The 17,709-nt window shown below is 43.5% G+C and overlaps 1 protein-coding gene across 3 annotated transcripts in view; it reads left to right on the top strand.

Moving 5' to 3' along the window:
• Nucleotides 1-17,709, top strand: part of PTPRO (protein tyrosine phosphatase receptor type O) — a 239,175-nt gene that overhangs the window by 204,953 nt on the left and 16,513 nt on the right. For all 3 annotated transcript variants that reach the window (XM_027594901.2, XM_027594902.2, XM_027594903.2), the window contains 5 exons: nucleotides 3,079-3,160; nucleotides 12,382-12,472; nucleotides 13,571-13,647; nucleotides 14,226-14,360; nucleotides 14,588-14,710. In XM_027594901.2, the coding sequence (XP_027450702.1) occupies nucleotides 3,079-3,160; nucleotides 12,382-12,472; nucleotides 13,571-13,647; nucleotides 14,226-14,360; nucleotides 14,588-14,710 (508 nt within the window). The remainder of the gene's footprint in view (nucleotides 1-3,078; nucleotides 3,161-12,381; nucleotides 12,473-13,570; nucleotides 13,648-14,225; nucleotides 14,361-14,587; nucleotides 14,711-17,709) is intronic.

Genomic DNA, 17,709 nt, shown 5'->3' with positions numbered 1-17,709 from the left:
ATGATCCTGGAGTCCCTGGATCGAGTCCCACATCGGGCTCCCTGCTCGGCGGGGAGTCTGCTTCTCCCTCTGACCCTATCCCCTCTGATGTGCTCTCTCTCTCTCATTCTCTCTCTCAAATAAATAAATAAAATCTTAAAAAAAAAATGATTGCTTGTCTTCAAATGGAAGGGATGTTTAAGAAAGAGGCAAATGTAGGGGTGCCTGGCTGGCTCAGTTGGAGGAGCGTGAGACTCTTGATCTCGGGGTCATGAGTTCAAGCCCCATGTTGGGTGTAGAGAGTACTTAAGTAAATAAAACTTAAGGGCGCCTGGGTGGCTCAGTCGTTAAGCGTCTGCCTTCGGCTCAGGTCATGGTCCCAGGGTCCCGGGATCGAGCCCCGCATCGGGCTCCCTGCTCGGCGGGAAGCCTGCTTCTCCCTCTCTCACTCCCCCTGCTTGTGTTCCCTCTCTCGCTGTGTCTCTCTCTCTGTCAAATAAATAAATAAAATCTCTAAAAATAAATAAATAAATAAATAAAACTTAAAAAAGAGGGCAGGTGTATATTTCAACAGCTAAACTACTATGTGTGGTTGTGTTTACACATATGACTGGCGGAGACCACTAAGAAACCAGCTTCCCCTTTCTTTCTTCTCATTTTCTTTCTAATCCTCCCTCCTTCTCTAAAAGCCAGTTCTTGAGGGCCTCCCCTGCCTACATTTGCATTTGCTTTCTCTTCGCTCTTTCTCTTTCCCTCCCAAAGCCCGCCCCTCCCACCCCGCACCATGTCCCTGAGGCTCCCCTTTCCTATCTGTACCTATTCTCATTTCACCCCCCCCTTTGCTCCACCTTCTCTTTTCCCTTTTCCCTCTAAACCTTTATCCTCTCCATCTTTACCAACCCCCCCCCCTCAGCTTGCTTTTGCTACTCCTTACCACCCTTCTCCTTTCCCTGATATTTATTCTTCTGTTTTCTGGCCCTTCCTCTGTCCCTCTTTTCCTTTTGCTTTTTCTAACCCGTAAATACTTTCTCAGATTGCCTTTCCTATTCGTGCTCCTTTTCTCCTGGGAATGGGATGAAAACTGGAATCATTCAGTCCAACGTTAAGGTCAATGCCCTGCTCAGAGACAACAGCCGGAGAGGGCAGGTCTAGTGGAGTTCCTTCTAGGATAGGAGCCCCATGTTTCGCCATTCTTTTGGAAGGATGGCAAGTTTGATGTGGGAATAGCTTTTAACCAGAAATCATTCTCTCAGGGTGCTGGTAAGCATTCTACTGCTTAGTAGCTGCGTGATCTCTGACTATTCACTGGACTCGGTCTTGGCTGGCTCACCTGAAGCATGGGGCTGATGTTGCCTGTGTCTACTTCAGGGACCAACCAAGCAATATAACGTATGCGAATATGTATGCACTGCAGTGTGTTTTATGGATACGAGTCATTAATGCTATTAAGTGAAACCATTAGAATTGAAGTGCACCTCTGGGAGGTATAATGCCCTTTAAATTCCACTAAAATCTTAACAGAATCTATGAGATTGGCTAATCAACAACTTTAAACAAATAACTATTAATGTATTGGGGCGCCTGGGTGGCTCAGTCGTTAACCTGATCATCAGGTCATGATCCCGGGGTCCTGGGATGGAGCCCCACATCGGGCTCCCTGCTCAGTGGAAGCCTGCTTCTCCCTCTCCCACTCCCCTGCTTGTGTTCCCTTTCTCGCTGTGTCTCTCCCTGTAAAATAAGTAAATAAAATCTTAAAAAAAAAAATGCTATGTATTTGCTAATAGGACATAAGGCCACAGGTAGAGGATATAAGCTGAGTAATTTGTAGCAAGACGAAGGGAAAGGTCGCTGTGTGGATCCTGCCAAAGTGGAAAGGCTTGGATTAGATGCCAGAGCAGAGCATCTTGTAGAAGCTTAGGGAGCAGGTTGGTATAGGTAAACTCTGGGAAGGATAAGCAGCTTCAGAAAACCGTAGGAAATAAAGTATAATTCTTTTTTTTAAGATTTTATTTATTTATCCGAGAGGGAGGGAGGGAGGGAGGGAGGGAGATCATGAGCAGGGGGAGGGGGGAGGGGGAAACAGACTCCCCACTGAGCAGGAAGCCTGACTTGGGACTCGATCCCAGGACCCTGGGATCATGATACTGAGCTGAAGGCAGACACTTAACCAACTGAGCCACCCGGGCGTTCCTAAAATATAATTCTTATTCATGAAAAGAAGAAGAAGGAAAAAGGTAAGAACTTCGGGTATAGATACAGAAACATAAGCTCAGATGCGTTACTTGATTGTACCTTTGAACCTTTTTGATACTCTGATGGATACACAAACATGGCTCTTTAAGAATGAGGCTCTAGAAGCTTTCTGGATATGTGCTTCATCCCACCGGCCCTGCCTCTGCTCTGAGGGACAGTGTAGCTAGCATGCGTGTATACCAGTATGACCATAATATTTTACAGATGAGAATGCTGAATCTCACAAGTGTTAGAGCAATTTTTCATGATCACACAGTAAATAAAATAAAACTGTACCTCAAACAGTTCTTCAGACTCTAATCCTTTGTTCTTTCCCATTGATCAGAATTTTCTAGAAACAACATATATACATGTATGTATGTAAGCATGCATATCTATATAATATTTTTTTAAGATTTTATTTATTTGTCAGGGAGAGTGAGCACAAGCAGGGGGAGCGGCAGGCAGAGGGAGAAGCAGGCTCCCCGCCGAGCAGGGAGCCTGATGTAGGGCTCCATCCCAAAACCCTGGGATCGTGACCTGAGCCGAAGGCAGACGCTGAACCGACTGAGCCACTCAGGTGCCCCGTACATATAATATCTTATTGCTAGAGTAAGAGCCGACTGAAAATCTAGAGCTCTCTCCCATCTCAAGGAAGTATAATACATAAGGCCCTCTTTTTAATCACAACATATTAGGGACTGATAACTTTAACAACAACAAAAATAGATGAATGCTAACCTTGAAGCAGTAAAGCTTGCTTTTTTCTCTAAGAAAATCATTCATGTTTGAAAAGTATGACATTAAACAGTATAGATACCTGTCAACCAGATTTTTAAAACATACATTTCTTTGTGTTTGGTAAAGCCCAGTTCAACTGGATGACTTTGACGCCTACATCAAGGATATGGCCAAAGACTCTGACTATAAATTTTCTCTTCAATTTGAGGTGAGTAGATCAAGTATTTCCTACTTTCTGTGGTAGATGAGGCATGGGACTTGCCAGATTGGGACTGGTGTCATTTCCCTGCTCACTGGGCAGGGCTTGTGATACGGTTCATAATGGGCAGCATGGTAACTGTGCTGGGGGTGTCTCATGGGCTGGTGCAGAGTGAGGATGGCACCCTTTGCAGGTCAGGACTAGGGTGGCACCACTGGAGGAAAAGAGAGAACAAATGCGGGTAGTGGGGTGAACAAACACAATCCCAGGAGAAGCCATCACTGAACATCAATGCAATCGAGTGTGGGGTGGGGGAGGGGAGGGAGCAAAGTGAGGATTTAGGTCGGAAACAAAATTTCACTTTCAGGGAATTTTTAGTGTGTCTCTTATGTCACTGAGGCCACAATAAGGGTAGGTGGTGGATGAAACAGATCCCCTTTCTCTTCTGGGCACGGAAGAGCCTGGGTGGGGTGGGGGTGGGCTCTTACAGCTATAGGACTCCTGGCATTCTGCTTCATATTTCTTTGTGAAATTTCCTTTACTTTTCTTGGGGGAAATTAAGGAGAGAGTTATACCTGGTTCATGTGGAAGAAGGAAAAAAAAAATGGCAACACCTCCTTTCTCTGAAGTGCACATATTCTTTGAGTCCAAGACCACGTGTCTAAGTAGGTGGAAATGAGTCAGCCTCAGATCTCAGCAGTGTAACTGGTCCTCAGGTTTTCTTCCCACATATTTCACAGCTCAGGACAGTCTGGGTGGCCTCATCCTTGAGGTTCCTACAGCAAGACTCAGGTGGTCCATGATTCAAGGAAACCGGGGAAAAGAAAGAGATCAAGTGACTCTTCTAAATACGGCAATGTTTTCTTGAAGGTCTTAGGAGCTCTTTCGTGTGAAACACCAGGTTGTCGAATGTAGCTGCTTTGCCCTCATGATTCATACTCAGTTCTTCTTTACCCTCATCATCTGAGGGTATCTTAGGTCTGCAAGAAGCAGCAGGAGTCCTGGTGTGGATATACTAAGAGGGAATTTAGGGATGAGAAGAACTTTACTCATGATCAAATACAAAGGCCCCTAACACTACCCACCTGTGTCATCAGAAATTCCACACAGAGCCTGGCTCAGTTATCCATTGCACACAAGTGTGCAGGAAGTTGTAGATGTGACACCAAATACTGTATCTCAAAGAATAGAACTTTGGTGTGAACTGGATGGAGATCTATGACAAGGATGGCATTTCAGGAAGAAAAAAACAAAGGAGATTTTCTTTGAGAACACATAAGCCAAAACTCAGGAAGAAAATAAATGTCTGGATAACTCTGATAATGGTGATGAAAAATTATGATGTGCAAACACTTTCAAATTCCCTGAAGCCTCCAGCTCTTCATCCCTACTTGGTGATGTCACCTTGGTGATGCAGTTAGCATCGCTGCCCTCGCTGGGAGGGTTAACAGTACCTCCCAGCTTATGCCATCAAGCCCCAGTGTGATTATTAGTGTGCCTCTGAAGTGCATTATCATAAAGAAAATTCAGGGAGCCATTTTTTGGTAAAAAGAGAAGATGATTTTAGTTGTGAGTGACACACCATTCAGACTAGTTTAGACCAAAGAGAGAGGGCATTTGTTCAAAGGATGCCGAGCTATGTCATCTAACCAAAGGAATCTTAGAGCTAAACCAGAGGGAGTTAAGGGAGCAGCTCAGTGTCAGGAATGATTGGAACCAGGGGCCACACCCCTGCAGAGACCCGCTTTTTTTTTTTCCTCTCTCATTTCTGCTTCTCTCTCTGTCTTGGCCTCTCTCTCTCTTTCGCTGCAAACCAACCTCCTTCTCACAGTGGAAAACACAATCACCCACGACCCCTGAGCGTCACATCTGAGAGTCTCCACAGTTTCCAGAGGGAACTGTTGACTCTCTTTCTTATTCAGAGTCTAAAAATTAACAGGAGAGGATACTGACGGCAGGCCTGCGTTGTGACATCCACTCAAGCCAACTGCAGCCCGAGAGAGCAGAGTCACGTAGGAATGGGACAGCTCTTACTAGAACCACTTGGCTAAATCAATGGGGAGCACTGTTCCCCCAAAAAGGAAGGACACTGCAGAACCAAACAATAAATGATTAGATCCTAGCTTCAGATGCTTCAAAAATATGAAATGTAAGATAATAAATTGTATGTGCTAAATGTTTAATTTATAGCATGCTGAGAGCTTTTGTGCATTCAACATATAAATGAACACATTCAGGCTTATTCCATAAGAATTATAAAGGAGGTAGGAGTGTACTAAAGGTCTGACATACATCCTAAAATCAGGTATGGGTATGAGTCTTTGAAAACAGATCCAAAACCCTTAGTTCTCATGACCATTTTGCCTTTAATCAACAGTGAAAAAAAGCCACAATTTCTCCTCCCCTCAATTTGTTCCTCCAATGAGTAGGCTGAATGAAATCAGTAGGGGCCAGGACCTGGACGAAATCAACTGGGCCAGGACCAGGAAGTCCCCAAGGGAGAGTTTGGGAGTGTGCGGGAGTATTTTTGGTTCTCATAATGCCTTGGGAAGGAGCTACTAGTGATATTCGACGGAGAAAGGGACAGGGATGAGAAATGTTCTGCGATGAGTAGGACAGTCCTGCACAATGAAGAATTGTTCCAGGCCAATAGGATTCCACTGAGAGACCCTGGACTAAATGTGGGACGAGGGTGCATCCAAGCTTTCCAACTCACATGTATTAGAGTTCTCCAGAGAAACAGACCGATAGGAAATATATACATGTATGAACACTAATACAATAAAATGTAATCGTGTAATTCATCCATAAGTTCATTACATTATATAGGTCTTATCGAATTATAGAATTCTTATGTAATTATTATAAGATGTATATCCTATATACTATAATATAATTGAAGAAATATATACATGGAAAGAGACAGTCTTATTTCAAGGAACGAGCTCACACAGTTGTGAGAGCTCACAAGCCTGAGAACCGCAGGGCAGGCTCTGGACCCAGGGAAAAATTGATACTGCTGCTCAATCCAAAAGCAACCAGGAAGCAGAATGTCTTCCTCCTCAGGGCACCTCAGTCATTTCTCTTAGGGTCTTCACCTGATGGATCAGGCCCACCAACACTGTGGAGAGTAATCTGCTTTGTTAATCACATCTAAAAAAAAAAATACCTCCTTGCAACATCTAGACTGATGTTTGACCAAGCACTATCTAGGCTGGCCAAGCTGACACACAGAATTACCCATCACACCATGATTTGAAGGAGCGTTTAGTATCTTTATTTATTCCGAAGCTTTTCTTCATCTATCTTTGTTCTTAGAACACTGCTGATCCTATATGTAATTTATTTGGTGCCGAGTTCTGATATTGTATCCCTGCTCTGGTGAGAAAATATAAATTATTCTCCAGAAGTCTGCTTTAAGTCATAGGCTCAGACTGTGTTTTTTAACATTTGCCCAAGGAGTGACCCATGGGTGTGACTCACTTTCTTTTTCATTCACCAGCCCTCAGGCACCGCCAGCCTCCAACACTGGCCCCCACCCCCCACCTCCACTCCTTCAGGTTCCATGTCTTGGTACCCTCATCTGTTTTCAAAGACTCATACCCATACCTGATTTTAGGATGTATGTCAGACCTTTCACATGGCAGCCGTCAAATTTTCCTGAAGTTGGTAATTAATCAAAACTTGAGGGAAAATAAAACAGGTTTCCTGCTCTAATAAGAGCCCAAGAGGGTATTAAAATGGCCCAATCAGCTGGTCTAACTAAATTCAGTAGCTGAACAGTTATTTGTTCTGTTTGTATGAATGCTTAATAGTTGTATTCATTTTGATACTGACATTGAAAGATCACACTCATACTGAGAAATTACATCGTTTATAAGCATTATGCAAATTGAAACTAGTGTCTAGATTTACATATATTACCAATACAGCTGTAAGTCATACATGAAGCTCTATGACTTGCTAATTTGCACTCCCTAAATACATTCCTTTTTCACCCTGCATCTGATTTTGCATCTGCTGGAAAGATTGATTATCCTTCTGCTGAAGATGTGCATCTTTTCTTAAGGAGGTGTGGGACTCAGGGATTAGATTCAGTTCCTCATTTCGTATGTCTCATATGGAAAGATTTTGAAGAGTCAGACTTAGAGCTTGAAATTGCAGAGCCCACGAGATATACCATATATTGCTCATTCTGCCATTAATTTCTGTGTTTTGTATTTGTTTGATCAGGAGGCTAATGAAAGCTCACACCATCTTTGTTCAGAAATGTGGCTGCAAAGGCCAAAATGAACTGTATTCCTTGCCACGTAGTTCATGAGAGATGAGCCTTGATTTCTGCTAGTAGCTCCCATTGACAGCTCTTCTTCCTTGTGTTCATGTCCAGTTCACTGGAGACCTACCTGCAGCCTTTGTTGAAATAAGCCACCTTGAACTCTCTCCAACAGTGCTTACTCCGGGGGTCTTGCTTGGTTCCCAGACCTGAGTTTTCCCTCCTCTTCTAGTTTGGGTCTCTGTTTCCAGGTTTCTCTACTAGCGATCTGTCCAGCAGCTGGAGCGTGGCCCCTCAGTCCCACCCTAGTGGGTCAGGGCCCTGCCAGCCCCTGCTAGACTCTCCTGAGGTTGGCATCCTGCAGTCCTCCATCACCTCCCCAAGATGCCCATTACTACTGCACCCCATTCTTCCTTTAGAGTACCTGTCCTGGGTTGAACTGTGTCCCTCAAAAGATATGTTGAAGCCCTAAGCACTCGGTACCTCGGAATATGACCTTATTTGGAAACAGGGTCATTGCAGATGTAATCAGTTAAGACGAGGTCATACGGGAGCGGTGTGGGCTCTGAATCTGACTGGTGTCCCTATGGAAACACAGCTGGGTGAAGACACAGAGACGAAGAGGGAGAACACCATGTGGTGACAAAGGCAGAGATCGGAGTTATAGAGCTGCAAGTGAAGGACTACCAAAGGTTGCCAGCAAACCACAGACGCTAGGAAGAGGCGGGAAGGATGCCCTGATATTCCTCTATAAGTGACAGATGTCAGAGGTCCGTGCTAGCACCTCAATCTCAGACATATAGCCTCCAGAACTATAAGACGATGAATTTCTGTAGCTCTAAGCCCCCCAGCTTGCGGTACTTTGTTACGGCAGCTCTCAGAAATGAATACAGAGCTCCACTAAACACCTCCCTCTAAATCCCATCTCCTTTTGTGTTTTCCTGAAAACGAGCCAGACCTGGCCCAATTGCACCGAGCCTTGTACCCTGCCACATGTGGCACCACCACTGTCAACACCAGTGGTGATGTCGTGTCTCCTCCTGTCCCATAGGCTAGTAATCGAACCCGCCTGACTCTGATGTCCAACCTGTCCCAAATAGTTAGCCCCTGCTGACACTGTGACAGACTCTAGAGCCAGAACAGAGTTTGCACTCTTCTCAGAAGATGACTGTGCATGTTAGGGGCTGCCTGTGTCCTCCCAAAATTGATATGTTGACGAGATGGGGGCTTGGGAAGGTAAGTAGGGCTAGACGAGAAAGGTCACGTGAGCACACAGCAAGACAATGGTCACAGGCAGGCCAAGAGAAGCCCCAGAATGACGTCTACCTTGTCAGCACCTTGATCGGAGCCTGCCCAGCTTCCACAGCTGTGAGGAATACATTGCCACTGTTTAAACCACCCGGTCGATGGTACTTTGCAATGGCAGCCTGAACAGACCGACACAGTGCATATGTTTGTGCTTTGCTTTCCCCGACTTGCGTGCTTCAAACTCAGCCAACCCAACGTAGACTGCGACTGGGCTTGGGGACTGTATTAATTAGATTCCTAGGGCTGGCGTAACAAGTTACCACAGTCTTGGTCACTTAAAACAACAGAAATTTATTGTCTCAGAATTCTAGAGGCCGGAGGTCCAAAATCAATGTGTTATCAGAGCCATGTTTCCTTTGAAGGCTCTAGGGGAGAATGCTTCTTTGCTTCCTCCAGCTTCTGGAGGCTCCAGGTGCTCCTTGGCTTACAGCTGCATGACTCCAGTCTATTTCTCTGTCTTTATGTGGCCTTCTCTTTCTCTTAGGAGGACACTTGTTCTTAGATACAGGACCCACCCAGATAATACAGAATAATCTCATCTTATGATCCTTAACTTAATACATCTGCAAAGCCTCTTTTTTTAATAAAGCCACATTCACAGGTTCTGCGGGTTAGCATGTGGACACATCTTTTGGGGGGGCCACCACTCAACCCGCTGTGGATGACTCCGTGGCCCAGGGAAAAACACACAGAGTGATAAATCATAACAGAAACAAAACTGGCAAATGAAAATTCAAAAATGATTTATGTCAGTTTCAGGCCATCACCTCGTCCTTTGCCTTTATGAAGATTTAAGCCTCCGGAGGTTCCATGTGGCTGGAAAGAGAATAACTGCAAAGCTACTGATCCGGAAACTTAGTATTTGATTTTCCACTTAGTGACAGGCTAAATTACAAAAGATTGCAGAGCACTTTATGTACACCCGCCGTTCCCGCTCTGCCGTGGTTCAGCCTTGGCAATTTACATTTACAGTGTTCAGCCAATTAAACCTCTCTTATCAACTTAGGGCATTTGCAGCAGGGAGGCAACATACAATTAAAGTTCTATCAGTTAGTCAGCTTCCATATGTGCTCCAGCTCCCAGCTCCAATCTGTTTCCACACTTTTCTTTCGTCACTGAGTCCTCTTCCTGTGGCTCTTCAGTCTGTCCTCAAAGCGGGGGATTTGCAGGGAAAGTTGTCGGTCTGTTAGCGCAAACGGCAGAAGAGGGAGAAGTTATGCATCGAGGCCAAGCAAAACAAAGACTCCAAACAGAGGCATTTCGTCGCCATTATCAATAGTGCTGTATTCATATTTGTTGAGTTTAATCATTCCCTTGGAGAGTCACTATACGTGACTGAGGGACGGAAATGTTGTTAGCCTTATCTTACAGATAACTAAACTGATGTTACCATGAGTTGAACTACTTTTCCAAGACCCTACAGTTTATGAGTGGTACACCAAAAGAAGCCAGATGTTTTGACCAACTATCTCTAAAGACACTCTCTAAAGGAGGTAGACTTCCAAAATATTTTAAGCAATGGGAGCATCATTTAAATTAGCTTCTGGTTTCTGAGAGGAACTAACCTAAAAGTAACACTGATTTGGTTGAAGTTTGCTAAAAATAAATCTTGTTACTTATAAGAACAATGTAGTCAGTCTTTGAAAACCCTTTAAAATGAAAAAACCACTTAGAAATTGACGGTGACACGCGTCTGGTTAAAGGCATTTAGCAAGCAAGGATTTTTGCCTGAGACAGAAAAACTCCCTTTGTGAATTGAGGATCAAAGTCAGCATAGCTTGTCTTTAAAGTTGGCTTCCACTTGGGCCCCAGAGCTTGGGATTTCATGATCTTAAAAAGCCCAAAGTGTTGGGGCGCCTGGGTGGCTCAGTCATTAAGCGTCTGCCTTCGGCTCAGGTCATGATCCCAGGGTCCTGGGATCGAGCCCCACGTCGGGCTCCCTGCTCCATGGGAGGCCTGCTTCTCCCTCTCCCACTCCCCCTGTTTGTGTTCCCTCTCTCGCTGTGTCTCTCTCTGTCAAATAAATAAATAAAATCTTAAAAAAACAAAAAAGCCCAAAGTGTTGCAGAACGGGAGGAGGAGAGAGATCTGAGTGGTTCAAGCGAGTCCATCCGTGTGGACCACAGCTTTGCATCCCAGTTAGCTGTCAAAGAACCTCTATGTGGAAACAACAGAAGACCCAAGAACTTGGTCTCTTTAAAGCATATGCTTTGCAAAGAACACATATCAAGATAGAAAGGCCATGAACGAGATGTGCCTGTTTGGTCTCTCAAAACATCACCAATGTCTCCATCCCCCTTCAAAAGTCTTTCAAAGACGCTCCCAAACTCTTCCCCCAGATATGTATTCCTCTCAATTATGATTCGCTGGAGTAAAAATTGGGAGGAATTATGAAGAGTAAAATGTGTGCACAACATTAATGTCCTATCTGAGTAAAGACAATTATAGCCTCAGCTAGTAGTCTCACAGAGAAGTGCATACTATATAGATCATTCCATTTGTAGATGGCTGTATATGCTGTTTACTAATATTTCCCTGAGCTTTGTACAGGAAAATAACCAAATCTGCTGCACTAGTTGTGCACTGCCCAACTCCAGGGAGCTATTCACACCGACCACAACGTCAATGATACCTCCTGGGAAATCCAGGTGGCCTGACCATACCGGCTTGTTTCCTATAAGACACATGAGGTGAACACTTAGAAGCCCCCCTAGCCCATCACATAATCTTGTTGAAGTGTGATGGTTGTCTGTTTATATAAAAATTGCCTTACCAATGCAATTGGATTATAGGTGTTATAGGAGTACTGGTATGTACATACAGGCAGATATTTGGTTGTTCCTATTTTCACTGAAAAGTTTGCCTACCCACTACTGATTCATCTTTACTCTCCAATTTATTACCAGATACTTAGTGCCTGTGGATCTTACTTCTTGTAACATGGGGAATATTCCCCACTTGATCCTCACTCTTTTACCACTTCCTCTAAGGCCTATTGCCTGTAGGACAAATACCTACACTTCCCCATAGAATAGAAATATTTACACATATTGCGTACATTTCAGTTAATATATACCTCCAAAAAGCTGAAATGTGTCTCTGTTTTCAAATTTTCCATACCTTGAGTGATACACATAATTCTTTCCCTCTCCATGTGATCACTAAGCTATTCAGGGTATTTATGTATTATATTAACTCTATTCCTGCAATAATGCTATAGAAGCATCTTATAGGGTTAATCTCAAAATCTCAGTGGTCCAGAACAACATATTTATTTTCCTCCTTCAAGGGTCTGTAGGACAGAGTCAGGTCTGTTCTAAGCATCTCCTCATTCTGGAGCCAGCAGCCTCCCTGAGCATGTTCTTTTCATGGCAGATGGCAGTAGCACTGAAGGGAAAACCAAACTGAGCAAGCACACTTAAAGCTTCTGATCGGAATGATTGCTACCCAAGTTCATTGGCCAAAGCAAGTTGAGAAGAGTGGAGTGGAGAAGCGCACTCTGTCCCAAAGGGGAGCAACGGGAACATCGTGTGGAAGATGGGGTGTGATAATTCTATTACAGGCAGGGAGTGAGGAAAAATACAGTGTGAACAATAATCCAATCCACACCAACTACCGAAATCTCAACTCTATTCTCTGTCATTTACAGGAGTTGAAATTGATTGGACTGGACATCCCACACTTTGCAGCAGACCTTCCACTGAACCGATGTAAAAATCGTTACACAAACATCCTACCGTGTAAGATTCTCACTAGAGCCTATCCTGTTCACGTCTCTCAAAGACTGACGGACTGTTACTGCAGATTCATCATTTTCACCAATCTCTGGCCAAGCCCCGCTGTGGTCTGGATCCTCAAGGCCATCTCTGCTATTTCATTGGTCCCATTCATGCTTTGATGTTATTAAATAACATAGGATACCATCCTATGTACGAATACTGAACTTCTTTGCTTTCAACTGAATTGTGTCTGATGATCAGGAAAGACTGACCGTTTGGCTCTTCGGAGATCAGAAATCTTAGCCAAATTAGGATAAGATAATCTGAGCTTTCATAAACTATTTTCAGTCAACTCCCTGACAAGGGAAGGAATGCAATGTACTAAAATGCCTCCCCTTTCTTACTTCTGGTAGGTTCTCTTGTTGCTTAGCATTTTGTAATAAAAGCAACATTCGAGAAAAAAAAGTAATATGAAGCATTATGAACCAGACAAAAAATACATTCCAATATAAATTTAACTTTGTTCTCTGCCACAGTGGATAGAGGTAGGTAGGGGCTAGTGCTGGGAGAAATGGAGAAGGGGGAGGAGGGGAGCTGAAAAAGCTCTAGAAGGAGAATTTTCTCCTTGATTGGCCTTCTTAATAAAATTGCACAGTGTCATCATTATAACACTTTACATCTGTACACATTCCAGAATGTACTTTTCTCATCTGAAGTCTGTTTACACAAAGCCTGTGCAACTCCATCTTCTCTAAATTTTCCAAAGGTAGTGGATTTTCTGGATGTGCTAGGTGACATGGAATTCATGGATTTAGGCTACATCCTCTAGCCTTCCATACAACCCACCAGATATTTTAGTTTCTCTAAATATCCTGCACAATGCCCCCACAACCTGGAGACAAGGACAGGGGAGCTGATGGAGAGGAAACGGTGATTGAGATGTGTTTCTATCTTTATTTAAACAATAAACAAAGATTGAGGTGTGGCTGAAATATCAGGCTAAAATAAACTCGACCTACTCTGTCACAGGCTGATCTGACTTGCTATTTGGTTAGAGAAGGTCAAGACAGTTCTTTCTGCTCACATTTTCAATATTTCTTTTCTTCTTGTTCTTTGCAGATGACTTTAGCCGAGTGAGATTAGTCTCCATGAATGAAGAGGAAGGCACAGACTATATCAATGCCAACTACATTCCTGTAAGTAAAACACAGTAAAAAAAAAAAAATTTTTTTTTGAAACCAGACATCCAAATTCTAGCTCAGCCAGAGGAGGACGATTCAGGGTCCAGAGATGCATCCAACAGTTGTAAAGAGAGCCATTCTCCACCTGGCCACCCAACTCTCAGGAACACTTCCCATTATTCCTCTTCAGAATAACGAATGGGGGGAAAAGCCCCTAGATGAGTAATGTTCGGATTTCTTTGTAAAGATCCGGTGAAAGTGAAAGTCAATAATTACACTAAAGATCATCTGTCTCTTAGCTTTCGGTTTCGGCAACTCAGCTCAAAGGGCTCTACCTGAGCCCCTGTTCTTTAAAAACAGTGGCTGTTCTCATTAAAAAGGTGTGAGAACAAGGCTTACAATCACACTGACCTACGCGGGTCCGTTACTCTGATTACCTCTTTGATGTAAAAGGGAAAGAACATGACCCAGGTGTGTGATCCTTTGCCAGACTTATCCCCCAGTAAATTCTCAGGTTTTCCTCTTTCGTGTGGACCAGGATTTGGTGTTGACTGGGGCTCCTTAGCTGACAACTTGGTCACTTCATCTTTCAGGGATACAACTCACCCCAGGAGTATATTGCCACACAGGGGCCACTGCCTGAGACCAGAAATGACTTTTGGAAGATGGTTCTACAACAGAAATCCCAGATGATTGTCATGCTCACGCAGTGTAACGAGAAAAGAAGGGTAAGTGTCCCAGGGGGCTGTCCCCACCGGCAGCACAACCCGTACCAGCCGTGGCCACGGCTTGAGTGCTTACTGTGTCCCAGAAACTTCCACTTGCTCCATTTTTCCTCCTCACAATAGTACGATGCGGTCCTTCAGAGGCAAGGACTTCTGTTTTCCCTAAGTGAGCACAGACTCTTTCTTCCGTAGCCTGTTTGTTTTAAAAGGTTGTGCCACTGTCCCCTCAGGTGAAATGTGATCATTACTGGCCATTCACGGAAGAACCCATAGCTTACGGAGACATCACCGTGGAGATGACCTCGGAGGAAGAGAGGGATGACTGGGCCTGCAGACACTTCCGGATCAACTATGTAAGTCACGAAGCACACTTTCAGGTCCTCATGCCGAGGGGACACACACGTGTCAGAGGCCAGCCCACCGTCACGTCAGACTGTGAGCTCTTTGGGCTTTGCAACACTGCTTTCTTCAAGAGATAAATCCCACTTTTTGAACGTATGTGTTTCCCATTTCATTAACAATGGTGTGGATGAAATGGTTGGCCTGGAGAGCCCGAAGAGATGGGATGACAAGTCCTCATGGTTCCATCTCAGTGTAGCCGAGGGCAATAGGAGACTCGGGGAATCACCGCTCACCAGTTACGACTGACGAGAGAAGTTCTCATTACTTACATTAAATTCCATGTACGAATAATTAGGATATATAAGACACACTTAAACTTTAAACACTTAGACCATAACTTAGTAGTTTGGGTTTGGTTTTGTTTGGCTTTTTTCCTTATTTTTGTTCTGGTTTGGTTTTTACTATGTCAAAGATACTTCAGCCTTTTTTAACCATGGTTCCATACCTCTTTTAAAATGCTACTGATTTCTGAATATTAGCATGTCAGAAAAAGTCTACTTTTCCTGGACCTGCTGCCTCTCTGATGATTAGCCTTTGAGCTTATGCTGAATGTTTACGTGCTGCTTAGGAGCCGACATCAACCAGTCACCCTGTTACCTTCTTCACACACGGCAGTCCCAGAAGAGGGAAGGGCATTTTTACTAGGAGTCACTTGAACGTGCTCTCTGTTGAGGACAACATTGAATAGGAACATTCTCATTGCAATGTTCTCTGCTTAGAAACAGCACTTCCTAAACGTATGGGTCAGGGGATGGTAGACTGGGGTGTGGACCGATGGACCACTGCTTGTTTTGTAAAGCCTGTGAGCCAAGAATGAGTTTTAATTTTTAAGTGGGTGAAAAAAAAATCAAAAGAAAAATATTGCCCACAAAATATGGAAATTATATGAAATTCACATTTCAGTGTCCACAAATACCATTTTATTGAGACAGAGCCACACGCACATTTGCTTACATGTTACCGATGAGTATTTTTGTGCTACATCAAGCTGGAGTAGTTGCAACAGAGACCCTATGACCCATAACACCTAAAATATTTACTGTCTGCCCTTCCCAGAAAACGTCTGCTGACCCTTAATGTGGACAATGGAAACAAAGATTGTCCATATCAATACAGCAGAAGTACTCATCAATTCATCATTTATTGATATTTGCAAGTTTAATCACTTCTTAACCACTGGTAGTTAACAATGGCTTTTGCTACAGGGGAATTTAGGCAAATCCTTAGCAGACTTGCTTCGTGCTGTTCCATATTTTTGAAATGGCCATCTCCGCCTGTTCCCTAAACACTTCCCACTCAGAGCTTCAATTCAAAGGTCACCTCCTTTGTTAAGCTTTCCCTAGTCTCCAGACAGCTTTATTCCTTTCCCCCCCTGCTCTAGTCTCATCTAGATTATTCTATCACGGGACACCAGAGATGGTTATAACTGTCTCTCTTCACGTCCCCTTCCCGCAACGTGCTGTGAGTTTGGGAAGCACATACCCTGTTTTAATAAGCTTTGTAATCCCAACCCTTTGCCACTTATAAAGTCTTTGTGGGATGAATAAATGAGTGAATGAATGAACGATTTGAAAAATAATAAAGCACTTGGAAAGTTCACAGATAGATGTTCCTCGGGGAAAATATTTGACAGCTTGAATGCCATTTGAATCCCGCTTTCTTTCTTGGCTGTTTCAGCCGGAAAGCCAGTGTAAACTGCTGGGTAAGCGTAGAACAAATAATTCCCTGAGTTTGCATTCAGGAGAAAAGAGACTGCAGAGCGCAAAATAGGGCCTGTTCCATGCCTGTTTCCTTGACAGAGAAGAGTCACATAGATCAGTGTCTGGTCAGTCCTATGCTTCTTGTCCTTGGTCTTAAATGCTGACCTATCTTTCAATGATAATCATGTCAAGGGCTTAAAACACTGAAATAAAACATTGAATTCTCTGGTAAGATGCCTATACAGTAGTTACAAGCATTCGGTCCTAGAGTGCCCCCTTTTGGCCATAAACACCAAATCTAAATTTTATCCTTCCTGGATGAAGGTTATATTGCAAAAGAACATTATGCTGTGCTCATGGGCATGTTTTTCTATTTGTTTCGATTTTTGCTCACACTCTTCTTTATTCCTTCCATATTGATATATGGGAGCTTTCAGAGTACAACCTAAAAGTACATGAATGAGGAAATCGGGGTAAGAGAAATTTTGAAATGGTTAAGATGAACAAGGATGGTTTTCTCATTTAATAAGAAAGGAGGAAAATGACCATAACACATAATTTGCCACCTTCCAGAGCTTGAAAACTTGGCCTGAACTGAGTAGGAACTGGAGACTAAAACCAGCAAAAATGTGTTTGTTCCCATCGATGTGTGCCTTCCTATTCAGCTGACAGGGATCACCCTGATACTCAGAACTCTGTCTTGCAGCTATAGAGAGACTAATGACAATTTAAGTGTTTCCTAATTTTGAACCACTTTGCATATTTTAGCTGGATACATTTTCAGATCAATTATATATATATATATATATATATATATATACACACACAGACACATATATATTGCCTACCATGTACAAATCTTTGAGCAAAGCCTGTAATCAGCCTTGGAAAAGATTTAACATTTTTTGTGAGCTTTTCTGGGCAACCAAAGTTATCTAGTGATTGAATACGCTTAAATCCTCATGGTGCTGAGTAATGGAGTCATTCTGCACAATTTATTATGCTTGGGTTACTTCCTGGCCGTACCTCCTGAAAACAGCAGTGAGAGTCGCCAGCATCTTTGCAGACTTATTGCACCCATGATCCATGTGTCTAAGAAAGAGCCCTTGAAGGCAGTGAGGGAGGCACTGCATGTGGCTGGGGGTGGATAGCCTTGAGTGCCTAGGGGACAGGGGGTCTAGTCGAAGTGCTGATTTACTTATGTTTACACAGATCTTATTATGTATCTTATTACGTATTTATGTATATGC

The sequence above is a fragment of the Zalophus californianus genome, chromosome 9, assembly GCF_009762305.2.
Source record: "Zalophus californianus isolate mZalCal1 chromosome 9, mZalCal1.pri.v2, whole genome shotgun sequence".
Lineage (NCBI taxonomy): Eukaryota > Metazoa > Chordata > Mammalia > Carnivora > Otariidae > Zalophus > Zalophus californianus.
This window is presented reverse-complemented; position numbering and strand designations above follow the sequence as displayed.